This window comes from Manis pentadactyla, chromosome 7 (genome assembly GCF_030020395.1).
Source record: "Manis pentadactyla isolate mManPen7 chromosome 7, mManPen7.hap1, whole genome shotgun sequence".
Classification (NCBI taxonomy): Eukaryota; Metazoa; Chordata; class Mammalia; order Pholidota; family Manidae; genus Manis; species Manis pentadactyla.
Genome location: NC_080025.1, coordinates 125049331 through 125076715, shown reverse-complemented (window position 1 = coordinate 125076715; position 27385 = coordinate 125049331). Strand labels below are relative to the sequence as shown.

The 27385-nt window shown below is 38.3% G+C and overlaps 1 protein-coding gene across 2 annotated transcripts in view; it reads left to right on the top strand.

Moving 5' to 3' along the window:
• Nucleotides 1-27385, top strand: part of GRM8 (glutamate metabotropic receptor 8) — a 759463-nt gene that overhangs the window by 413365 nt on the left and 318713 nt on the right. For both annotated transcript variants that reach the window (XM_036909115.2, XM_036909118.2), the window contains exon 7: nucleotides 27151-27351. In XM_036909115.2, the coding sequence (XP_036765010.1) occupies nucleotides 27151-27351 (201 nt within the window). The remainder of the gene's footprint in view (nucleotides 1-27150; nucleotides 27352-27385) is intronic.

Here is a 27385-nt window from a genome sequence, read left to right as displayed (position 1 = left end):
GAACAGTGATCTAGATCTGCAGAAGCAAAAGGCGCTGGATACTACCTTAGTGTCCCTCACAACTTGGTTAAACAGAGTCCTAACTGTGAAGGCAGAAAGAACCAATACTATGAGCAAAATAGCATCTGCAAAATCAAAAGGGTGCAGCATTGAAAATTACCCTGAGAACTTAAGAAAAGAGTTGAAAACAGTCATGCTGTTCAAAAACATTTTGTCAAATTAATCTGATCTTCTAAATTAGTGCAAGACACCCAGTTGATCAAGAAAAAAGTCAATGCATGCTAATTATAATAACTTTAGAAAGGTTGAGTCTGTTTTATTTATTTATCATATTTATTAGTAGGCTATAAGAGTGTGGAATAGAATGACTAGTTCTTAGCAAGGAATATAATTGGCTATTTGATTGTACTTAGAAAATAAAGGACAAGATGTGGCCTAAATCTATCCATAACTATCCAGGGCAGAGGAAAGGATTCCTTCAATATAGAAATGACGAGCATGGAAAGTAAGTGGGATGGAGGATACACACTGAGCTGTTACTATGTGCGTGGAAATAAAATGACAAATGAAAATAAACATGACCTCTGCCCTGTGGACCCCTAATGACATTGTCTTAAAATCAGATACGATACAGTGATGCTTTTAGAAACACCAAAAAAGAGGATGCCTTCAAACACTTTTCTTTTCCATAATCCTAAATGACTCGTAGCCTGTAAAAGAGGACATAAGAAATTGTAGTTTGCATTTCATCAACTACTTATAACAACACTTAGAGATAGGAGGTCACTTTCCCCTCACTGACCAATAAAGATACTGAGACCAAGAGATACTGAAACCATTTGCCAGAGCTAGTAAGTAGAAGAATTACTATGAAAACTTTCCTATTTTTCCTAACGTTCCATGATACCTCATAAAGACTGGAACAATTAAAAGTCAAATGTGGTGGCTGCGTTACTGTCCTTGGATTTAGACACAAATAAATCATGGTTGTATATCATTTTGGATTATGCCCAGCTACAAGTAACAGAAAGGGAAGAAAACATTTGTTTAAACAAGATAGAACTTTTTTTCCTCTCTGGTAAAACCCGGAGGAGGCAGTCCAGAAATGGGGCAGTGCCTCTGCTTTACTCAGGCTTCAGGAACCTATGATTCCAGTTTACAACTCTGCCATCTCTAGGGTGTGGTTCTAATTTCTCCTGGTTCCAGATGGCAGGTAGGGCTCCAGTTATCACAGTTGCCTTTTAGGTGGCAGGGTGGAGGAAAGAGCGAAAAAGGACAGGGCCAAGGTCACATGACCCTGTCTTTTGAGAAAGCTTCCTAAAAGTTGCCACCCTATTCTTGTTTACATCATACTGGCAGCTATATATAGATGCCAAGGAGTTGGAATATTAAGTCTTTGTTCTGATCAGCCATGGGCCCTGCTTAAATTAACATCATGAGTTCTAATACTGTGGAAAAAGCATTGAATTAGTATTGAGCTACCACTAGAACTCTCTGCCCAGATAGCCTTGATGTGTGGTTGGGCTAGAAGACAAATTACATGTGGTAAGATGTGAATGGCAATAAGGGAGTGGAAGCAAAATGCTCATCTAAGAAGCTTGGCTCTGAAAGAGAGGGTAATTTACCAGGTAACTCCTACACTTGAGTCTCTCTCATTCCTGAGAGCATTTGATTGAGAGACTACTGGAAAACTCACATACTAAAAATCACTACTTCATACAGAAGCTGAACACACATGACTGTCACAGAAAGCCAAAGGCCAGATGTTTACTGGGTGCTTAGTGGTGTTGAATGAGACAGGTCTATCTGAGAACATGGTAACAGGTTTATATCTTAATAAATCCATCATGCTCTATATCTGGGTGCACTCTTTATGTTCAGACCTGAGTTATAATGGAAAAAGCAAGTCAGTTTGAATAGACAGACATGCTTTGGAGTCTTTGGAGATGACTGTGTCTGTGATAAAGAACAGGTTATTTAATCTATCTGAGGTTCACTTATCTAAAGAACAGGAATATGAAACAACCTCATAGAGTTATTGCAAGGATTATGTAAGTACATATCCAACTTGCCAAGCGTGGTGGTTGGCTCATGATAGCTCCCGATAAATGGTGGGTCTCTTCCTCTCAGCTCCTAAAAAGAAGGCTGTTGATGAACATTTGTACACTTGAGCCATTATGTCTAAATATTTCCTTTATCATATCTCCCCATTTTCTATCCAAGTTCTTGATGCTAGTAACATAATTTGGGGAGTAAAAATAAACCACTAAGAGCAGAATCCAAAAAACATATATCTTAGAAATAAATGTAAAGTGCATTTCAGGCTATGATTTTCACATGGTTCTAAATACATCAAATTTCTATTTATAATTCTTCTCATAAAATGTGCTTTGATATTCAAAGCATGCGATGAAAGTTTAAAGAAGAAAATATTTGCAATTCTTTTTGTATTTGCATGCATTGAAAGTTTAAAGATGAAAATATTTTCAATTTTTTTTTGCATTTGCATACAGGGATAATAATGGGAGATCCCAGTGGGTCATGTTCCATCTCTCATGGTGAAACCAGGACTTGTTGCCAGAACAGACACTTGGTGGTTAATTAAGTCCTAACAGGGCCAGAATTCCAACTTTTGTCTTGGAAAATATCCTAGGTCCAGATAGGACTCACTCTAAATCATGAGCTGTAATTTAGTTTATAGGTAATGCTGAGGACATCACCGTTTATATCAGTTAGATTTTTTAAAAAGGTTTGTCAAACAAATCTATGCCCTTCTCATTGTAAGCTAAGTTCCTAGTCAAAAGCTACAGGTTTTGATCTTAGGCAACAGCGTGTATGAGTTTTGCTTAATGAATACTGATGTTTTATTGTTATGGAAGTGATGAGGTACAGCCACAGGTTCCTGATTTATGAGGGGTTTGCAATGAGCACTTACCTTATCATGGATCTGCTGTTTCAATACTGTCTGATGTGGTTAGTCTCAGATGGTCTATTTCCTCTATTATGGAAATAATCCTACCAGTCCATGTGGAGAGAGTCCAAAAACAAAACACCCCTACTGGCTCTACCTTTTATGTACATTTATTTGAACATAAAAATAGAAGGCATAGCTTTAGTTTATTTGAAAAAAGTTTTCCCAGCTGTACTTTATTATATCCCATAATAGTTTCCTAGAGGGGCACTTCATAAAATATTAAAGCAAAAAGGGCAGAGGCTTTATGCACAACTAATTGGGACTGTCTTATTGATATGCCCTTCTTGAGAATGAAACTCAGTTCAGGTTGGTTTAACAAACATTGATATTAGCGTAAGACAGATTTGGGCACCGTACTCAGCCCAGTGGGTACTCAGAGGCGGTGGATCCAGCTCCTGTCCTTCAAGAGAGTTCAGATTATTGGGCAAGAAAACAATATTTAGAAACAAGCTGTAAATCAGAAGTGATGACTGAAAGATGACTCCTGCTTATTCATTAAACGCAGCCTGCAGCCTCTGTGTTTACTGATTCCCGGCGAGGACTTGGAATGAGTGGACGGTTTGCATCCCTGATGGTGTCTGATAGAAGCAGAGGCCGATTGAATTAATTGGAAGGCAACAAGAGAGGTCATCTTGTCTGTGCCTGTCCCTGTGAAGGATGGCACAGAAACTCTCCCAGACAGATTGTGACCTGCTTTAATCAGCTACTGGCATTATACCTAAGCCTGTGCTGTGACCCCTAAACTTGGGAAGAAAAGTGAAAAGACCCAGCGAGTCACTCAGAGGACTGACCACAGTGCACAGAGGCAGTGAGAGTGATCCTTTCTCATCAGGGTGGTCCAGTCTTATACACAGATAACCTAAAATTTTCATTGAAAGGATTTGCTCCTTATACTTAAAGTAGTCCTGGTTTTCCTTTTTGAACATAAGTTTCTGTTATAAAATCAGTTTGTGTTATTTCTGGCACTTTCAATGAAACAATGTCGTTCTTTGAATGTTGCTCATTTCCACTGACACTCCTTTTCTGTTGGCATGGCAAAGAACCTTATCATAACGCACACTTCTTTCTTCCCAAAATTCATTTAATTAATTCTTTCATGGCTTTTAATTCTTCACAGGCAAACTCATTTAGTGATTCCCTCAAGTTCTGCTTATCCTCAATGGAATAGCATGAGCATTCCCATTTTATGAATTACAAGTTCTAGGGCCTCATTACATGGGTCCTTATAGTAACATTACTTCACTGCTGACAAAAAATCTCCAGACAAAAAGAATGAAAAATAGGGGAGTAGGAAGGTGGAACTAGAGAGAGTGGAAAGACGAAGAGTTTTACTTTCTTGTGTGTATATTTAACGCAGGTTGAGATACTTACTGTTCAGCTTTTTGTCCAAAAGAGACTAGCTGAGAGAATACTGTTAGTCCCTTGCAAATTGAATGAATGAATATCTGTTGCTGTATGATAGCACAGTCTTGGAAACAGTGCCTGTGCCATCTCTTTCCCCAGTTTCTGGGTTGCAATTTACATTCAGAGTATTTGTAAGTAGTAATAAAAATAGTGAAATCTAGTGTTCTATCTTTGACTTGAACAGAGTTATGCCCCAGATCAGGTAGGGAGCATGCACCTTGTGCCAAGGGAGCAGCCAAGAGTTTTCAGGTCCAGGCAGATGGGGTTTCCCTGGCCTGTCTTAACAGGAATAAGTACACCATGTTGATCACCCATTAGCTGAATATGTGGTAGGCTGTGTACTTCTGGCCTCGACAGCGTTGTTCATCTCATTGAGTAGCATGGTCTGCCCAGATACATAAGACAGGAATCTAGAAATCCTACTTGGCAACACCCTTTGCTTTAGTTCCATCCAAATTCTGTTAATTTTATCTCCTAATATGTTTCAAATTCATTTACATTTCTTTATCTTCATCACCACCTTAGCCCATGCCACCATTTGCCCTTGTCCGAGCTGCGAAATAACCTCCCAACCTGCCTACCCCATCAGCTCTTTCCTCCTTCCTATCATCTCCTTGTGACCCCATGCCCATTTTGAACTGGGACTCTACTGTTTTACCTTTACTGACTTCCGACTGCTTTGAGGAAGAAGAATTGACTCAAGGGAGCCTGCAGGGCTCCCCAGTCTGGCCCAGCCACCTCTCAGGCCTTACCTGTGCCACACGCCTGCTCAGCTTCAGCTTCACTGGCCTTATTTCTGCCCCTCATATTCTTCTGCCTCTTCTACCACTGGGCTGTCACCACTACAGCACCTGCCTCCTGGGTGCCCCGCTGACCTCTCTCGCCTAATTCACCTCGTTCCTGGTTCTCTGAATGTTGTTGGCTTCCATTTCCATCTTAGCCCTGGTGTCACTCTGTGACATCTGAGACCGGGTGAGTGTTAGTCTAGCATTGTATCCAGTTTAGTGGTTAACACGTCACAAGCTGAGTGAGTGACGATAAGAAGATAATAAAAACAGTATTGCCTTATATAGTTCCAACTACTTCAGCTCACGCCTCAGACTGCCTTATGTATATTAGCTAACTTAATTATGACAGCAACCCTATGGGTGACATCCTATGATTATTTCCATTTTATAGTAAGGAAACTGAGGCATAAGCCGTTAAGGGACTTGAAGTCCCATAACGAGTAAGTGGTGGTGCTGAGATTTGGACCCAGGTTGACTGCCTGCAGGATGGTTGCTCCTAATCATTGAGCTAAACTGCCTTGTTCATGTTTACTGAATGAGTATATCAATATATATCCTGGGTTTGTTTGTTTATTTATTTATTTATATTAATGTATCATTGATATACAGTCATATGAAGGTTTCATATGCGCAACATTGTAGTTACAACATTCACTCATATTTTTAAGTCCCCTCCCACACCCCACTGCAGTCACTCTCGATCAGCATAGTAAGATGCTATAGAGTCTTTACTTGTCTTCTCCATGCTGTACTGCCTTCCCGTGACCAATCTATATTGTGTGTGCTGATTATAAAGCCCCTTAATCACCTTCAACCTCCCTCCCAACCCACCCCCACCAACCCCTTCCCTTTGGGTACCACTAGTACCTTCTTGGAGTCTGTGAATCTCTTGTTTTGTTCCTTCAGTTTTGCTTTGTTGTTATACTCCACAAATGAGTGAAATCATTTGGCACTTGTCTTTCTTTGCCTGACTTATTTCACAGAGTATAATACACTCTAGCTACATCCATGTTGTTGCAAATGGTAGGATTTGTTTTCTTCTTATGACTGAATAATATTCCATTGTGTATATGTACCACATCTTCTTTATCCATTCATCTACTGATGGACACTTAGGTTGCTTCCATATCTTGGCTATTGTAAATAGTGCAGTGATAAACACAGAGGTGCCTATGTCTTTTTGAATCAGGGATCTTGTTTTCTTCAAGTAAATTTGTAACAGTGGAATTCCTGGGTCAAATGGTGTTTCTATTTTTAGTTTTTGAGGAATCTCCATATCACTTTCCACAACAGTTAAACTAATTTTCATTCCCACCAACAGTGTAGGAGGGTTCCCCTTTCAACTCATCCTTGCCAGCATTTGTTGTTCCTTGTCTTTTAGATGTTGGCCAGCCTGACTGGTATGAGGTGATGTCTAATTGTGGCTTTAATTTGCATTTCTCTGATGATTAGTGATGTGGAGCATCTTTTCATGTCCTGTTGGCCATCTGAATTTCTTCTTTGGAGAATTGTCTGTTCAGATTCTCTGCCCATTTTTTAATTGGATTATTTGCTTTTTGTTTGTTGAGGCACATGGCTTTTTATATATTTTGGATGTCAATCCTTTATCGGATCTGTCATTTATGAATATATTCTCCCATACTGTAGAATGCCTTTTTGTTCTACTGATGGTTTCCTTTGCTATACAGAAGCTTTTTAGTTTGATATAGTCCCTCTTGTTCATTTTTGCTTTTGTTTCCCTTGCCCAGAGAGATATGTTCATGAAGAAGTTGCTCATGTTTATGTTCAAGAGAGTTTTACCTATGTTTTCTTCTAAGAGTTTTATGGTTTCATGACTTAAATTCAGGTCTTTGATCTATTTTGAATTTATTTTTGTATACGGTGTTAGACAGTAATCCAGTTTCATTCTCTCACATGTAGCTGTCCAGTTTTGCCAACACCAGCTGTTGAAGAGGCTGTCATTTCCCCATTGTATATCCATGCCTCCTTTATCCTATATTAATTGACCATCTATGCTTGGGTTAATATCTCTACTCTGTTCCACTGGTCCATGTGTCTGTTCTTGTGATAGTACCAAATTGTCTTGATTACTGTGGCTTTGTAGTAGAGCTTGAAGTTGGGAAGTGAGATCCCCCTGCTTTATTCTTCCTTCTCAAGATTGCTTTGACTATTTGGGGTCTTTTGTGTTTCCATATGGATTTTAGAACTATTTGTTCCAGTTCATTGAAGATTGCTGTTTGAATTTTGATAGGGATTGCACTGAATCTGTATATTGCTTTAGGCAAGATGGCCATTTTGACAATATTAATTCTTCCTACCCAAGAACATGGGATGAATTTCCATTTATTAGTGTCCTCATTAATTTCTCTTGAGTGTCTTATAGTTTTCAGGGTATAGATAGGTCTTTCACTTCCTTGGTTAGGTTTACTCCTAGGTATTTTATTCTTTTTGATGCAGTTGTGAATGGAATTGTTTTCTTGATTTCTCTTTCTGCTAGTTCATCATTAGTGTATAGGAATTCAATAGATTCTGTGTATTAATTTGGTATCCTGCAACTTTGCTGCATTCAGTTATTTGATCTAGTAGTTTTAGATTGGATTCTTTAGGGTTTTTTATGTACAATATCATGTCATATGCAAACAGTGACAGTTTGACTTCTTCCTTACCAATCTGGATGCCTTTTATTTCCTTGTGTTGTCTTATTGCCATGGCTAGGACCTCTAGTACTATGTTGAATAGAAGCAGAGAGAATGGGCATCATTCTCTTGTTCCTGATCTTAGAGGAAAAGCTTTCAGCTTCTCACTGTTAAGTATGATATTGGCAGTGGGTTTGTCATATATGGCTTTTGTTATGTTGAGGTACTTGCCCTCTATACCCATTTTGTTGAGAGTTTTTATCATGAATGGATGTTGAATTTTATCGAATATTTTTTCTGCATCTATGGATATAATCAATCATGTGCTTTAGCCCTTCTTTTTGTTGATGTTGATGGATTTTCAAATGTTGTACCATCCTTGCATCCCTTAGATGAATCCCACTTGATCATGGTGTATGATCCTCTTGATGTATTTTTGAATTTGGTTTGCTAATATTTTGTTGAGTATTTTTTGCATCTATGTTTTTCAGGGATATTGGTCTGTAGTTTTCTTTTTTTGTGGTGTCTTTGCCTGGTTTTGATATTAGAGTGATGCTGGCTTCATAGAATGAGTTTGAAGTATTCCCTCCTCTTCTATTTTTTTGAAAACTTTAAGGAGAATGGGTATTGTGTCTTCTCTAAATTAGTCTGATAAAATTCGGTGGTGAATCCATCTGGCCTGGGCATTTTGTTCTTGGGTAGTTTTTTGATTACCGATTCAATTTTGTTGCTGGTAATTGGTCTGTTTAAATTTTCTGTTTCTTCCTGGGTCAGTCTTGGAAGGTTGTATTTTTCTAGAAATTTGTCCATTTCTTCTAGGTTATCCAGTTTGTCAGCATTTAGTTTTTCATAGTATTCTCTAATAATTCTTTGTATTTCTGTGGTGTCCGTAGTGATTTTTCCTTTCTCATTTCTGATTCTGTTTATGTGTGTAGATTCACTTTTTTTCTTAATAAGTCTGGATAGGGGTTTATCTATTTTGTTAATTTTCTCAATGAACCAGCTCTTGGTTTCATTGATTTTTCCCATTGGTTTATTTTCCTCAATTTTATTTATTTCTTCTCTGATCTTTATTATGTGTCTCCTTCTACTGAGTTTGGGCCTTGTTTGTTCTTCTTTTTCCAGTTTCAATAATTGTGACTTTAGACAGTTCATTTGGGATTGTTTTTCCTTCTTTAAATAGCCCTGGATTCCTATATACTTTTCTCTTAGAACTGCCTTCACTGTGTCCCACAGAAGTTGGGGCTTTATGCCGTTGTTTTCATTTGTTTCTAAATATTGCTTAATCTCTGTTATAATTTGGTCATTGATCCATTGATTATTTAGGAGTGTGTTGTTAAGCCTCCAGGTGTTTGTGGGCCTTTTTGTTTTCTTTGTACAATTTATTTCTAGTTTTATACCTTTGTGATCTGAGAGGTTGGTTGGTATAATTTCAATCTTTTTGAATTTACTGAGGTTCTTTTTGTGACCTAGTGTGTGGTTTATTCTGGAAAATGTTCTATGTGCACTTTAGAAGAATGTATATCCTGTTGCTTTTCGGTGGAATGTTCTGTAGATGTCTGTTAGGTCCATTTGTTCTAATGTGTTGTTCAGTGCCTCTGTGTCCTTTCTTATTTTCTGTTTGGTTGATCTCTCCTTTGGAGTGTATGTTGAAGTCTCCTAAAATGAATGCATTGCATTATATTTCCTCCTTTAATTCTGTTAGTATTTGTTTCACATATGTAGGTGCTCCTGTCTTGGGTGCATAGATACTTATTATGGTTATATCCTCTTGTTGGACTGACCCATTTATCATTAGGTAATGTCCTTTTTTGTCTCTTGTTACTTTCTTTGTTTTGATACAAGTACTGCAACACCTGCTTTTTTCTCTCTTTTGTTTGCATGAAATATCTTTTCCATCCCTTCACTTTTAGTCTGTGTATGCCTTTGGGTTTGAAGTGAGTCTTTTGTAGGCAGTATATAGTTGGATCTTGCTTTTTTATCTATTCTGAAACTCTGTGCCTTTGATTTTTGCATTGAGTCTATTTACATTTAGCATGATTATCGTTAGATATGTACTTATTGCCATTGCAGGCTTTGGATTCGTGGTTACCACAGGTTCAAGGGCAGCTTCTTTACTAACCATCTAACTTAACTTACTTATTATGCTATTATAAACACAGTCAGATGATTATTTCTCTCCCTTCTTTCTCCTCTTCCTCCACTCTTTATATGTTAGGTGTTTTATTCTGTACTCTTTGTGTTTTCCTTGACTGACTTTGTGGAGAGCTGATTTTATTTTGCATTTGCTTATTAATTAAATGGTCTACTTCCTTTATTGTGATTTTATTTTCTCAAATAACAGCTATTTAGCCTAAGGCATAACAACATCTAGAGTAGTCCCTTTAAAATACACTATAGGGATGGTTTGTGGGGGGTAAATTCCCTCAACTTTTACTTATCTGGTAATTGTTTAATCCCTAATTTAAATGATAGTCTTGCCAGATAGAGTATTCTTAGTTCAAGGCCCTTCTGTTTCATTCCACTGAATATATCATGCAATTCTCTTTGGCCTGTAAGGGTTTTGCTGAGAAGTCTGATGATAGCCTGATGGGTTTTCCTTTGTAGGTAATCTTTTTTCTCTCTCTGGCTGCTTTTAATTCTCTGTCCTTGTCTTTGATCTTTGCCATTTTAATTATTTTATGTCTTGGTGTTGTCCTCTGTGGGTCCCTTGTGTTGGGAGATCTGTGGACTTCCATAGCCTGAGAGACTATTTCCTTCCCCATAGTCAGCAATTATTTCTTCAAAGAGACTTGCTATCCCTTTTTCTCTCTCTTCTTCTGGTACCCCTATAATGTGAATATTTTTCCATTTGGATTGGACACACAGTTCTCTTAATGTTCTTTTATTCCCAGAGTTTCTTTTTTCTGTCTATGCCTCAGCTTCTCTGTATCCTGTTCTCTGATTTCTATTCTATTAATAGTCTCTTCCACCTCATCCAGTATGCTCTTAAATCCTTCCATTGTTTGTTTCATTTCTGTTATCTCCCTACTGAATTCATCCCTTAGCTCTTGAATATTTATCTGTAGCTCTATCAGCATGCTTATGACTTTTATTTTGAATTCTTTTTCAGGAAGATTGGTGATTTCAGTCTCACCAAGCCCTGTCTCTGGTCTTTGAGGGATTTTATATTGAGCAAGGTTCTTCTGCCTTTTCATGGAGATGGGAGTGGTTGGCTGTGAGTGGCACATGTGTCATCTGGGAGAACCAAGTCCTTTCCTGCTTGCCAGTCACCTTGCCTGTTTCCTCTGTCTGTGCCAGTCAACCGCACACAGGGAGCAGCCTCTGGGTTAATCCCCTAAGCTGCTGTGGGCAGTGTGGCCCTCAAGATTGCCTAGGGCACTGGTGTGGGTTTCAGGTGAGTGGTGTGTGTTCTGCTGTGAGAACAAAGCCCCTTTGTGCCTCTTGGTCTTTGCACCCATCTTGTCTGTCTGTGTCAGTCAACTGCATGCAGGCAGCAGCCTCTGGGTCTGGGCCCATTAGCTGCATGCAGGGAGAAGATTCTGTGTTAAGCTGTGTGGTTGCTGTAGGCGTGGCTGCTCTGCAGCTGGTCTGAAGCAATGGCGGGGACAGCTGACTTGCTCGCAGGTGCTGGCAGGGAAGAAGGAATGGCAGGCTGCTTATAGCTGGGAGTGGCCTCAGAGCTGTGTTACCACCCAGGGGCATAGGGTGCCAGAAGTTCCTTAAAGTTCCCAGCCTGCTGGGCTGAGTGTGCCAGGACGGTGTTGTCCACCTGTTAAACTGTTGTCTCTTTAAGACTTTTAAGGCACCTGCTTTTCTTTTGTCCCAAGGCAGCCAGCTGTGGGAACCTGTTCACAGTCTTAAACTCAGATTTTGCTTTCCCACTCCTCTAATATCCAGTGCACCATGCAATGTGTGTCTGTGCTTCTGGGGCAGATTACTAGGGCTGATTATTTAGCAGTCCTGTGCTTCCACTCCCTCCCCACTCTGATTATTTTTCTCTAGCTGGTAAACTGGGGTTGAGGGAGTGCTTGGGTCCCACTGGGTCATGGCTCTGTACCTTGCCCTTTTCTATGAGATGCTGCATTCTCACAGATATAGCCTGGCTGGTGTACTTTATCTCCTGGTTGCGCTTTTAGGAGTAGTTGTATTTGTTGTATTTTCAAAATATATATGGTTTTTGGAGGAGATTTTTGACACCCTACTCATGTCGCCATTTTTGGGTGGAGTCTGGATTATCTTTTTGATGTATCTTTGAATTCGGTTTGCCAATATTTTGTTGAGGATTTTTGCATCTATTTACATCAGAGATACAGGTCTATAATTTTCTTTTCTTGTGGTGTCTTTGTCTTGCTTTGGTATTAGAATGATGCTGGACTCATAGAATGAGTTTAGAAGTATTCCCTCTTCTACTTTGTGGAAAACTTTAAGGAGGATGGGTATTAGGTCTTCTCTAAATGTTTGATAAAATTCAGCAGTGAAGCCATCTGATCCAGGTTTTGTTCTTAGGTAGCTTTTGATTACCAATTCAATTTCATTGCTGGTAATTGGTCTGTTCAGATTTTGTTTCTTCCTGGGTCAATCCTCCAAGGTTGTATTTTTCTAGAAAGTTTACCATTTCATCTAGGTATCCAATTTGTTAGCATATAATTTTTCACAGTATTCTCTAATAATACTTTGTGTTTATGTGATAAATCTGGGTAGGGGTTTATCTATTTTGTTTATTTTCTCAAAGAACCAGCTCCTGATTTTATTGATTCATTCTAGTGTTTTATTCTTCTCAATTTTATTTATTTCTGCTCTGATTTTTATTATGTCCCATCTTGTATTGAGTTTGGGTCTCATTTCTTCTTTTTCTGTTTTCATTAATTGTGAGTTTAGACTGTTCATTTGGGATTGTTCTTCTTTCTCGAGGTAAGCCTGTATTCCAATATGCTTTCCTCTTAGAACTGCTTTTGCTGTATCTCACATTTTTGATCCCTTGCGTTGTTTTCCTTTGTCTCCATATATTGCTTGATCTCTGTTCTTATTTGGTCATTGATCCATTGATTATTTAGGAGCATGTTGTTAAGCCTCCAAGTGTTTGTAGGCTTCTTTGTTTCCTTTGCATAATTTATTTCTAGTTTCATGCCTTTTTGGTCTGAGAAGCTGGTTGGCACAATTTCAATCTTCTGGAATTTACTGAAGCTCTTTTTGTGGCCTAATATGTAATATATTCTGGAAAGTGTTCCATTGCACTTGAGAAGACTATGTATCCTGCTGCTTTTGGGTGGAATGTTCTGTAGATGTCTATTAGGTCCATCTGTTGTAATGTGTTGTTCAGTGCTTCTGTCTCCTTACTTATTTCTGTCTGGTTGATCTGTTCTTTGGAGTGAGTGGCATGTTGAAGTCTCCTAAAATGAATGTATTGCATTCTATTTCCCCCTTTAATTATGTTGTATTTGTTTCACATATGTAGGTGTTCCTGTGTTGGGTGCATAGATATTTATAATGGTTATATCCTCTTGTTGGATTGAACCCTTTATCATTATTGTCTCTTGTTACTTTCTTTGTTTTGAAGTCTATTTTGTCTGATACAAGTACTGCAATTCCTGCTTTTTTCTTCCTATTATTTGCATGCAATATTTTTTCCATCTCTTCACTTTTAGTCTTTGTAGGTTTTTGGGTTTAAAGTGCATTGCTTGTAGGCAGCATATAGATGGGTCTTGCTTCTTTATCCATTCTGTAACTCTGTGTCTTTTGAATGGTGTATTCAGTCCATTTACATTTAGGGTGATTATCAGTATATATGTACTTATTGACATTGCAGGTTTTAGATTCATGGTTACCAAAGGTTCAAGGGCAGCTACTTTATTATCTAACAGTTTAACTTAACTCACTTATTATGCTTTTTCAAACACAATGTAAAGGTTTTTTTTCTAATTTCTTTTCTTTCTCCTCCACTTTTTATATATTAGGTGTCATATTCTATACTCTTTGTGTATCCCTTAACTGACTTTGTGGACAGTTCATTTTATTTTGCATTTGCTTAGTAATTACATGTTCTACTTCCTTTACTGTGGTTTTGTTGTCCCTAATGACAGCTATTTAGCCTTAGGAGCACTTCCATCTAGAGCAGTCCCTTTAAAATACCCTGTAGAGATGGTTTGTGGAAGGTAAATTCCCTGAACTTTTGCTTATCTTGGAATTGTTTAATCCCTACTTCAAATTTAAATGATAATCTTTCTTAGTAGAGTATTCTTGGATGGAGTCCTTTCTGTTTCATTGCACTAAATACATCATGCCACTCCCATCTGGCTTATAAGGTTTCTGCTGAGAAGTCTGATGATAGCCTCATAGGTTTTCCTTTGTATGTGGTCTTTTTTCTCTCTCTGGCTGTTTTGAATACTCTGTCATTGTTCATGATTTGCCATTTTAATTATTTTATGTCTTGGTATTGTCTTCCTTGGATCCCTTGTGTTGGGAGATCTGTGGACTTCCATGGCTTGAGTGACTATTTCCTTCCCCAGATTGGGGAATTTTTCAGCAATTATTGCCTCAAAGAGACTTGCTATCCGTTTCTCTCTCTCTTCTTCTTCTGGAACACCTATAATGTGAATATTGTTCCATTTGGATTTGTTGCACAGTGCTCTCAGTAATCTTTCATTCCATAGATCCTTTTTCCTTTCTGTGCCACAGCTTCTTTCTTTTCCTGTTCTCTAGTTTCTATTTCATTTGCCATCTCCTTCACCTCATCAAATCTACTTATAAATCCCTCCATTGTATGTTTCACTTAAGATTCTGTATTTTTCAAAGTTTCTATCTTTTTCTTGAAGTTGTCCCTGAAATATTGAATTTTTTTCTGTAGTTCCATGGCATTTTTATGATTTTTATTTTATACTCTTTATCAAGAAGATTGATGATTTCAGTTTCATGTAGCCCTCTTTCTGGTGTTTGGTGGATTCTTATTTGGACCAAAATTTTTTGCCATTTCTTGTTTCTAATGATTACTATGGAATAACTTTGTGTAGGGAATGCCCCCCAGTGCCCAGAAGCTCTACTCTGTGTAGCTGTCCAGCACCTGGAGTGATGGCAGGGGCCACTGGTGAGCCGCACCACCTGTGCCTGCCAGGATGCAAGAGCTCTTTCCTGCTTCCCAGCTGTAGTGCCTCCCTCCACTGCCAAGTTCAGTTTGCCAAGTGCACAGGCAGGAGCCTCTGCATTATGCCCCTGTAGCTTCAATAGGCAGGGCTCCCTCTGACTGGCCTGGTGTGATCGTGGGGGCAGCAGGTTTGTGAGCAGGTACTTGCAGGGAAGAAGGAGCTGTAATCTGTGGATCACAGTGGGGGTCTTGGCCGTTGCATTGACAGCCAGGGTGATGGAGCATCTAAAGCCCCTGAAATTTCCCAACCTGCTGGCTGAGTGTGCTGGGCTGATTTATCCACACCTGTCCTTTCTCCTGAGCAGCAAGTTGTGTGTAATCCTTCCCCCTTTGGTGGTGCTCTTGCTGTTGGGAAGTCTTTCAAAGTGCCTGCCTTTCTTTTGTCTCAGAGAGGCTTGTTGTGGATACCTGTTCTCCACAAGTGGCTGGAATCTCAGTCTGCCCGAGTAGTCTCTCTGTCTTTGCTTTCCATCCCAACTAATCTCCAGAGCACTATACAATGTGGGTAAATGCTTCCAGAGCTGATCTCCAGGGCTGGGTGTTTAGCAGTCCTGGGCTTCTACTCTCTCCCCACTCCATTTCTCTACCTTCCATTTGTGAGCTGGGATGGGGGGAGGGGTTGGGTTCCACCGGATTGCAGCTCTTCTACTTTTCCCTTTTCTATGAGGTCTTCTCTTTTCCCCAAATGTAGGCAGTCTGTTCTGCAGTCTTCAGGTCTCTCTTTCAGGATTAGTTGTATTTGCTTTATTTTTGTGTTAACATGTGGTTTGGGGAGGAGGTTTCTGCCTCACTTCTCATGCTGCCATCTTTTTCCCCTCCTTCACATATCCTGGATTTATATTTTGATTTTTTTTGTTTGTGTAACTGGAAAATGTTGCACATTATAGAAGCTTAAGTATTTTATAGCCCCATGTTATAAATAATGTCCATTTATTCATTATTTAATTGGCCAAATGCCCTACATTGTCTCAATGAATCCTCACAACAACCGAGTAACTTAGGTATAAATTCCCATTTTATGAATAAGGAATCAGAGACTCAGAAACAGGGTCTCAAATCTTGATCTGTCTGATCTCAGAGCCCATGCTTTTATGCATTTTTCTTATTTTTTAAAAGAGAAAGGACTTAGTCTAGACCTTCTATGATGCATTAAGCTTAAATGAGGGAGAGGAAAATATTGAGCATTAAGAATGTTTTGAAATTTATGAATTATTGTATGAATAACCAGTTAAAAAGAAAAAATTCTATTTCACAAACCTTGAAAACACAAAACATCAAGAAGTTACTTAAGAAGAAATGTGTGAGTGATATGTCTTTACTGAGGATTCCAAAAGAAGGTTTGAATAAATGGAGATCTTGTGTTCCCAAATGGGAACACTTAGAACTGAAGCTATGTCAAGTCTTCTGCAACTAATTTAAAACTTGATGTAATTCTAATAAAAGCTCCAGTTTCAGGAACTAGTTTAAATAATTCTGAAGTTTATTTGTATGAATAATAAAGAATTTTTAATCATAAGAGTATGGATAGAATTTGCATGAATGGATGGTACAACTTTTTCTAAAATTATGATAATTGTAAAAAAGGTAGTATTGGCATATTAAGAGATAAGTAGCCTAGAACAGAAACTCCAGATATATATTCAAGAATATGGAAGAGTTTGATATGTGTTGTAAATGACTTAATGGGGAAAAGAATGTTCACTCAATAAACAGTCTGGAAAACTGGTTCATAATTTGGAAAACATAAAGTTAGATCCCTAACATGCACCAAATATCTCACTTAGCATAGGGAAACAGTTAAATGTAAAAACCAGAATCCATTAAATGAACTACTAGTATGAAAAACATGCTTTCTTGCAATACAGGGAAATTCTTACTATAGTCAAAGTGAATATAGCATATGTAAGAAAGTATACACAGAATCACCTTATTTTTTAAAAACAAGGAGGGAAAGATAGAAATGCCATAAGGCAATAGATCATTATGTGAGTAGAGGTTATGCTTTTCCCTCCCATTTCTACTAAGACTGATTTACTTCTGTAGTTTGGACAAACAATCTGTTAGAGACAAAGTCAAATCCTAGGCTTGTCACAAGCTCTGCAATGACTATAACATATTGTGGGGTGCAGCAGGGACAGCATTACAAGTCCTGTCTCCTGCAAGGGGAATAACAAAAGGAAAATTTGGAGTCCTCAATTGGGGAGACTTAAAATGCTTCAAAGAGAGAAACTCTACTTTTAACTACTGAGTTAACTCTGCTGTTATCAAAGTTTTATACACCATTTTGAATCAAAATTTGTCTCTAAAGTGCATGATCTAAGGTAATTGTATAGAAAACACAATTTTGAGTTAATCAATGCTTTTTCTTTGGGGACTTAGGGATATATTTATGAAAAACCTCCTTTTCGGAATGCCTTCTTTTAACTGGTTGTTTTGCCTAAAGATAACTCTTTATCTTGTTTGCTCTTACCTTAGGTTTTTCAGTATTTTAAAAACCCTAGGACATTGCATGGAAAATGTAACACCTGAAGGGGACACCTGGCACCTGCCTGAAGCCCTTTCCATTTCCTGCCAGGCACAAAGGAGAGAAGTTACTATGGGCTGCTCTAGTGCTGCTCTTCAGGGGTTGATTTACAAGTGTCTCCTCATGTGTCCTCAGGCAGCAAAGAGCCTTCAGTTCTTGGACTACATTTAAATGACAGAAGATAGAGAACAGGTGATTTTCAGCAGAGGCACCGTATCTTCTCATTTTTCTCTGCCCTTTGTAAATATCTAAGGCGAAAACTCAAATTAGTTTGTTAGTCTGATACATCTGTTTATACAGCTTGACAAAGCCTGCTGTAGCATTCACAGGGCAGAATCTTTCTGTGGAATTCTCTTTTGAGCTTGATGTTTATTTTCTTAGAGAAATCTTATACACATACACACACACACACATACACTCTCAACTTCCAGAGCTAAAATGCTGTATTTATTTTTATAAATACAAATTTATAATCTTTATTAACTTTGCCTTTCACCACAACCATTCATCACCTTGCTTATGAATTCACCCATTTTATACCAGTTTTATTTCAGGTGTATGGCTGAACTTCACAGGCAAGATGAATTTTTTGTAATTCAGAAAAATGCTTAAAATGTTATAGAAATGTACTTCTCCTTTTTCATACATTTCAATGTAAATACTGTCATTAGTACTTATTAGTATTTCTGTAACAATCTGAGTATTTTATAATATTCTTTAATTCTTGCCCCACTACTCTGTAAAGATTCATACACACACACACACACACACACCATCTCTATTCACTGCCTAATTTAGGAGACAAGCAGTCGTGGATCGAATGGCTGAAAGTTAAACAGGAGTTCAGAGAGGTGAAAGTTTAATCTGAGTTGGAAAATCAAAGAAAATTTCACAGAGGAGGAGAAAGTATAGTAAATGGCAGAGATATTGAGTCAGACCTAACTTTACCTTTTACTGCCATAACTGTGTGATCGTGGGCCAGTTATTCAATTTTTTGAGTCTTAGAGTTAGGAAGGAAAGGACTCGGTTCGGTGTCACAGGGAAGTTGGACATAGAGAGACAAGAGACCAGAGTCAAGAAAGCAAAGTAAGTTTTACTACACTCTGTGTACAGTAGCAGAGTGGGCCTGCCTAGGGTGAGACAGGCCCAGATGCTCATTCTGAGGCTTCTTTTATGTGGTTTTGGCAGGGCAGAGAGGCCCTTGATTGAGAGCTGTCAGCTCTCTAGGATTGTTCTGATTGGTGAAATGGGGACAGGGCTGTGCTGTGCCTGTGCCTCTGATGTTTCTTATCTGGGGGTCCCTGGACATTTCCTCAGTCACTCTTGAACCCTGTGGCTTCATCTGATTAACTCTGAGTCATTTCTGGCTCTCTGGCTCTATCTGATCAACAACCTGAGTCATCTTTGTGGGTCCCTCTTTCCTTTTCATCCCGCTCATTTTTGTCTTTCTGCCTAACATTAGCTCCTTTTATTGGTAAAACAAAGAGTAATAATAATTTAGGACTAAAAGGGTGCTCTTTGTGAAAGGCCCTGTCTATAGTAATTGTCACCTTTCACTTCTCTGACCTTATTTTCCATAATCGATTTCTTTAATCATTGGATCAAAATAAAAATAACTTTTCTCCTTTGTGAAGAACCAGATTTTATATGTAGCTCAAGTCTAAGAATAATGAAAATGTAGTAATTGAGTTAACCAGACTGAAAATGGAGGAAAAAAAAATAATCCAGGCTGACATTGGGTATTGTTTTGTTAGTGTGGAATTTCCAGGTCTCAACGGTAGCCCAGTTACTGGAAATTCCAAACTGTTTTGGAGAACTGAATGTGTGATATTTTCTCTGTCATACCCTTATGCAGTCTTCACGTGATCTGAAAGAGTATAACATGGAAATAGAAATAAGAGAACATGCCCTAGTATCTATAATTTCAGAATTGAAGGGCCCCTGATTATCATATTCAACCTTCTCATTCCCACTGAGAAGTAAAAAAGTGCCCATAAGATCATGACTTAATAAGACTTTGACCCCGAAGTCGGCTAGTCACTGTGTTAGAACTGGAATGTAAGTCTGACTTCTCAAGCCACTGGTCTCAGGGCAGCTCTGTCTAAGGTACTTTACTCCAAGGTGGCTTAACCTATTGCAGGGTTATGTAAGTGTGTTACATGATTTCTCTAAACATTTGGACCTCTTGGTCTTTAAATAATTCAGCAGATTTATATAAAGTCTTTATGTTAGAGGATGTAATAAAAACACAGAATATTAAAAACCAGTCCTTTGAACAGGTCTTGGTGGTGAAAGGAAAGGAGCGACACACAGCAGCAATTCACCGGAGTATTAGGGAAAGGTGCTGGGTTATATAGGAAGGGGCATGGGGTGATTGTGTTGTTACTTCTACGGGGCTGGTGGCCATTGGATAGGTGCTGGGATTAGGGGGGGCGAGGGGTGATTGGGCTTCAGGTGGTGCTGGCGGGAACCGAGGACCCGGAAGAGAAGCAGGAGGTTCGCCATCTTATGGGTGGGGGCCCTTCAGGTGGGTTGGCCTAAGTGCAGCCCTTCTTGTTTACTTGATTTTCCAAATTCTCTTACTGGTGCCAGGGTGCTACTGCCTGGCCTCGACACCCCTGAGTGGTTGATTGCTTCCAACCCTGACTCCTATATTTGATCAGGTTTTCAAATACTGACAATTTGACTCCTGAAATATATGTTCTCTCATTGTTTATCTTTTCCACTGTTTCAATCTGTTTTGCCTTTTATACACACCGTCTCCCAATTTGTATCTATCTTCAACCTATGTTTTCTTTAATTTACTTTACGCATCATTCCCCTAAATAATTTTAAGTAATGATCTTGGCTCTCTGTTTCCAACTGGACAATATTTAGTATTTAAACTTAACATTTAAGATGATCTGTGATCTGATAGTTGATTAAATATCACTACTCAAGCCTACCTTGATTTGACTATGTTGAACTTGAAGGTTGGAGGCTGAGAAGGAGGCATCTGGGAAAGGATGAAGAGAGTTACAGAGAAAACATCCAGGTGAAGGCCTTTGGTTTGGAGATCTCATGCTGTATTCAAGAGCTTAAAGGTAGGACAGAGAGAGGTGGGGTAGTCTGAGCAGATGAGGCTGGAGAGATGGGAACACTGTCACAGAAGTCCCTGTGGGCAACCTTCCCAACTGCAATCCCAGGATTTGTGAGGTTCAGGAGTGTGTCCAAGCCCACATGCCTTGAGCTGTGTAGCTGGCCCTGAACCCAGGTCTGTCTGACTGGTCAGTCCTCTTTCTCCTGCAGCATCCCTCAGTCAATTTGTATCTCTGCCTTACTGCAGGGCCCATTGTTTTCATCTCTGCAGTTTGGGAGGTGTACACATATCATTTGCATATCCTAGTGCTTAGGAGATATTCCTGTATAACTGAGCATGCTTATATTTCTTTCCCATCCTTGCCCTGTATATCCTTGAAGCCAAATCAGTTTATATTCAGTAAAAGACAACTTCAGTTTACTGACTTGATAGTGATTCCTTTTTGGTATGTGGTGCAGTTCTTTCTGGCTGTCAGGGGTTCTCACTGGTTTCAGCCACTATGCGGTGACTACATACATGTGCGGGGTGCAGAAATCACCTCGTGGAGCAGGAGAGTCTCGTCCCTGGCGTGTCAGGGAGCCGGGAGGGTGGAGATCTTGTGGTGTTCAGAATGACTTTTCAGTTTGGTCCTATATGCATAAATGTATTTATTCATAGCAGTTCACAAAGTCCCTTTTTCCCTCTTGCCATCCTCTCCACAACTGCCAAGAGAATGGTTTAATTATTTAAAAGACTTGCTGCTTAAGATTTGATACTTAAGAAGAAGTCAGAGAGGAACCAAATAAATACTTTTTAACCTGCAAATTTAGAGTGTGGGATTATTTCTACTACATGCTAAGAGTGTCATAAAAATTTCAACCAATTGAATGTTTGATTTCCTGGGAACAAGAGGACTGATATGACTTCTATTTTTTGTTTACACTGAATTGACTAGCTGTTTATTGGATCATCATTACATTAACATTAGAAGCTTTATATGCATAATTTCAAGTATAAGAAAATAACCCTTAACCTCTTAATTTACAAAACTAAATTATATCCTGAGAAATAAGAAATTCTTAGAAAGCAAAGCTCAACAACAATCTGTCATCCAAAAAATTTAAAATTCAAGTCAGGCTCATCTTAGAAACTCACATTTTAATGTATACAGCACTTTGTAAACTTGAGCAGATTTGCCTTTTTACTAAAAAGGAAGGAAAATGAAAAGATACACTCTGATGTGGGAAAGACTTTAGCCTATGGCATACGTGGTGGTATTGCTTAGACCAGGAATAATTTATTGTGTTGTCCAGGAATGTGAGATAGAGTCAGAAGTTTTAGATTTCATTAAGGAAAACATAAAACAATCTTGCTATAAAATTTATGAGGCTGACTTACTTCATCTCCCACCACACAAATGCTTTGTTATATGTTGTTAATTTTAAACTGTACACTAAAACACATCACAATTTTCACTCGGTGTTTTACATGGATGGCTGACATACAGGCTTTGACAATATTTAGCACTTTATAGCACTATATTAACACTAACTTTAGAAACTATAGCATAATGAATTTTACAGCCAATGAAGTTGATGAGTCATTGTTAGCCTTCTAAATTCCTCTTTTAGATGAATGAGAGAAACAGATAGAGGAAGTGAGGAGCAAACTGTAGCTCCTGTAAAATCACAAGTGTCATCATGAAATCGAAGTGCTATGGAATAGAAAAATACATTGTCTAAACAGACTGTAAAGAGATCAAATGACTTCTTTTTAAATTTAGAAATGGTAATAGTGTTCAGTCTTTCTTTGTCTCACATACTTACATTGACTTATGTAAAAATCCTGTAGTGCCCATTGATCATGTGGTAGCATTCACTAGACAGCCTTCAGAACTCTTTAAAAGAAAATAATAGCACAAAATGTTGGATATTTTTAATCTTCACTCAGACTACTGGGAATTTATAACTACTCAAAGAAATAAATAGTACGACAAGTAAAATTGTAAATATTTTCCTTAGTAAGATGGTGTGGTATTTGAGAATCAATATAAATTCATTACATATGAAGTTGAAAAATTTTTTAGGGAAAGACAAGGAAAAATATGTCTATTAAATTGAGGCACTTCTTTTAAAATTTATCAGGAAAGTGTTGTACATAACTGTATTCTAGTTATAGAATGCTTAGAAATATCTTTATAGGTTGATAGAGAGGTTATAGTAACATTAAAATAAAGTCATCAAATGTTAAATACAGAACATTTTGGGATAGTCAATTTTAAAATATGAAGTAGCCTACACATCTAGCTCTTACATATATTCCATAGACTGTGAAAAATTTTCCAAATTCCTTAATGTTCTCATGGTCATTATTTTCTTTGAATCAATTTGGCTCATGTATTTTCTGCCAATTCTGTAGCTGCTGTCCATGTTCCATCCTGTAGTAATGGGGACATAGAAATTCTCTCTTCTCTTTAAAGTCCACAATGGAAAACAAAATCAGATAAACAATAATGTTCACAGAAGTGTGTATGTATGTGTCTGTGTGTATGTGTTTGTAGTAGAGGTGTTGGGGGAGTGTTGTGTATTTTCCTTGGTCCTTGTCCCTGCCGCAACAAAGAATTGAAGGGCAGAGACACAGTAGTAAAGCAGAGTAAAAGTTGATTATTTAAAGTTATTTAAAGAGAGAAAAAGTGCAGGCCACCTCAGAGAGGAGAGGTGCCCTGAAAGGTTAGAAAGAGAAAGTTTAAAGTTTAAAGGTTACACACTTAGAAAGTGCGGGTGACCTCAGAGAGAGGAGTGCCCTGAAAGGTTGGAGATTCCCCCTTTTAAGGATTCTTTAGGAATGTGACTAAGGGCTGGGGATGCAGACTTGTGAAGTGGTCTTCAAATACTTAGAATTAACTTAACACAAAGAACTTCCTGCTCTGATTTCTCCCTGGGATACCAACATTCTTGGTCTGGGAGCATATCAAACAAGACTGTCTGCCCAGCCCCCAAGGTGGACTGAATTATTGTCTGTTTGCTAAAGAGTAAGTTAAGAATCTTACTTCTCCACTTCCTGGGTATTAAAATGCAATCTTTAAGATGGAATCCTTCCTGCCTTTTACTATGTTGTTCACAGCTGGGCCTATATGCTAAATTAGTTGCCTTGGTTGCAAATTACTTGAGTAGGGCTGAAGGAGAAAAAAAATCAGCATACAGGTAAAGTTAAAAAATAAGCTGTGCCTGCATGATTAACACAATAAAGACATAGGCTATGCTGAGGTACCCTCCGTTATCTGGGGAATATTCAAACATTCCAGGCCAAGTTGCTCCTGTCTTTTTGAGCTTTAACTGATTAACTCTGGGTTTTCCTGGCCTTATTCTCTTTCCACCCTGCTCATATCTATTTTCTTGCCCAACAGAGGGATTTACAGAGTAGCAATATGGATAACCTAACCTGAATGTTGGTGATCCAGACTGAATGTTGGTGTGCCCTCCAAATTCATGTTGAAACCCTGTACCCTAACGTGATGATGGTCTTAGGAGGTGGGGCCTTTGGGAAGTAATTAGGATTAGATGAGGGTGGAGCCCTCATGAATGGGATTAGTGCCCTTACAAGAGTGGCCAGAGAGCTTACTTTCTCTCTGCTCTGTGCCACGTGAGGATACAGCAAGGAAACAGCTGCCTGCAACCTGGAAGAGTGCCTTCACTAGACCCCAACCATCTGAAACCCCGAGTCTGGACTTGCAAGCCTCCAGAACTGTGAGAAATAAATTTCTATTGTTTACAAGCCACCCAGTCTATGGGATTTTGTTATAGCATCCCAAACTGACTAAGACAACTAGATATCTGTGATTTGAAATTACAGATTCATCATGTTCCCAGACTGGGAGATTCTGATTCAGTCAACCTGGAGTGGCACGGAGGTATCTCTAAGAAATCATCACAAATGCAACAACTGCTCTGTGATGCATAGCCTTCATTTTCAGTTAACAAATTCAGTGATGCAAAATAAATGAAACAGGGATCTCCATTTAGACCCAGGCACCTATCCTAAAAGTAGTCACTTCAGTTTCACATCACTAAACTGCCTTGTCACTTGTCTCTTTTTCATGAGCAGCAATGCTGATCTGCCCCATGCTGTCTGGGTTCTGGTCCCGTGTCCAGAGATACCCCTTAATCCTAGACTCACCAGAGAAGTTGGTCACCAGATAAGGTGTTTGAAGAAATAATGAACTCTTTTTGGTTGCTGTGACCCTTCTATAATATTTATTTACGAATTACTTACTTTGCAGTTAAAACTATGGGAAAGAAATTTTAGGCAGAAGCTGAAAGGGTTGTTTTCTCATGTCACTTGGTGACAATCTGGACATAAACAGTACTATCTTAGGACCCTGCAGACAGGTGCCACATAGAGATAAGGAGAGGATTGTGCCCCTATTGATGGACCTTAGCTTTGATCATGCAGCTAAGGCAGGTTGGAGGAACAGTATATCTTTTGGCACCTTGAAAGTGCTCTTTGAGGAGAACTTTTCTTTCCTATCTCTTTGCGCTCTAAAACCTGAAAAATCCTTAATAGGAGGTTTTTGGGAAATAATGATGTTGTTCCCTACAATGATAGCCTGGTTTTAGATCTACTGAGTTTGACATGGAAGCAGATTACATAGAAATATGGTAGGCAATTGGAAATGTGGGCTGGCAGCTAGGTGACAGGAAAGTCCGAGAAAACTAATTTACCAGACAGCTAGATTCCAAAATGAATTAATTTGATTACTATAAGTTGATCTAATGTTTCAGACTCTATAACCAACATTTTGGATTCCAGTTTATATTTCTAGACCACAGAAATAGTGATAGTTGACGGTGTTGAGAATGAATGGACTCTGAGGTTGCAGGGACAAAAGCAGACTTGATCTTGGGGAATGGAAAGTACAGCCATCAAAAAAAAAAAATCCAGAAAGACATGTCCTAAAGGGAGGAGCAGAATTCAACTTCAGCACAGACTACAGAGAATAGAGTACCAACCAACAGCATACAAAGGATCAGAACAAAATAAGTGACTGTGATTAGAGAAAAAAATGTTCAATGATTGGATGAATAAAAATAAATGAATTGACCACTACATTTATCTAAAAGAAAGTCACTGGTTTTATCAAACTGGCTTTATTATATATAAAAACCCAAATGTAAAATGACCATTTTAATTCAACTCTCTAAATTTAGAAGAAATAGGCATTAGTGTGAAAAAAAGAATTACTTCTTGAATGTGAGGGCTGTTTGTTAAAGGTAGCTAACTGACCTCCTTGGGCAAGTTTCAGGTGTTTACTTTTGGCTTCTCCAAGTATGACCAGATGTATAACATTTGGGGAGCTGTGGTATTGATAGGAGATCCTTTTTAGTCTCCTAATAAGACCTCAGTGTCCTTTCTGTAATTTTTCCTTATGTCTACTGCATTTTTTTGGGAATTGCAAGAATGTTGGACTTCATGTCTGAGAGGGGGGGTGTCTCACTTATCTGCTCTATTTGCCCCAAGTGAAATTCACCTCTATGAATCACAGTTCTGTCATATTCAGAATGAGAATGTTGGATTTTGACTAACTGTACACCACCTAATTTTGGAATCAAATTTATCTTCCATTTTTAATTCTCTGCTTTTAGTACATATTAAATGATAAACACTAAGCTAAAGGTAATCCTCAGTGGTTCTCAGGCCTAAATGTGCCTAAACCCAAGTACAGTTATTCTGAGTGATGTTCATTTTGAGAGCTTTATGTCTTTTTAATAGAAAATTAAAATAGAAAATTGGTAGGGATATTTTGCACAGCATGGTGACTATAGTTAATAATACTGTATTGTATACTTGAAAGTTGCTAAGAAAGTAAATCTTAAAAGTTCTCACCACAAAAAAAAAAGAAAATGGTAACTGTGAAGTGATGAATATGTTAACTAGCCATAACTGTGGTAATCATTTCAGTATATGCTATATATATCAAGTCATCATGTTGTTTATTTTAAACTGACACAATGTTCTATGTCAGTTATATCTCAGTAAAGTTGGAAAAAATTAAAAAATAAGAAATTGAGTTCAAGAAGAAATTAAGTTGAATGATTCCTATAAGGCAACCAGGTTCACTTAAGGAAATATTATCATTTAATATTTATAAAAAGGGTTCCCAAATAGAGCACATTCAAAATAAGAATAGATCTGGGAGGGGAAAAAAAGACCTTAGTTGGGGCCACTAATTAAATGATTCTCCTGAAGCTGAGGTTAGATGAAAAGAACAGCAATCTACACATTTTACTTAAAAGATTAAGTCACTTCCAAAATGTTATATAGACACTAAAATGTACAGTATAAGAGGACTCAATAAGGTGGAAATAAAGATAATGAAGCTATTTGTCTTTCATTTACTTTATATCTTTTTGTTGCTAATGAAATAGTTTCTGTTCATTCCAAATACAAAATTCAGTATTCAGTTTAAAAACCTGACTCACTAAGCACAGGATTAAAAACATTAGGAATAAAATCATATAGTTTTGTCTCATTAAGTGGACCTCAAATGATGGAAATCTTAGCCCTACTGCCATCTTTTAGTGGGCTCCAACAATGCTAATTGATGGCTTTCCTGTTTATTTTGCAGGGCTGGAGCGAATCGCGAGGGATTCATCTTATGAACAGGAAGGAAAGGTCCAATTTGTTATTGATGCGGTGTATTCCATGGCTTATGCCCTGCACAATATGCACAAAGATCTCTGCCCTGGATACCTTGGCCTTTGCCCACGAATGAGTACCATTGATGGGAAAGAACTACTTGGTTATATTCGGGCTGTAAATTTTAATGGTAAGTTACAACTTTTTTTTTTTGTCAGTAAATA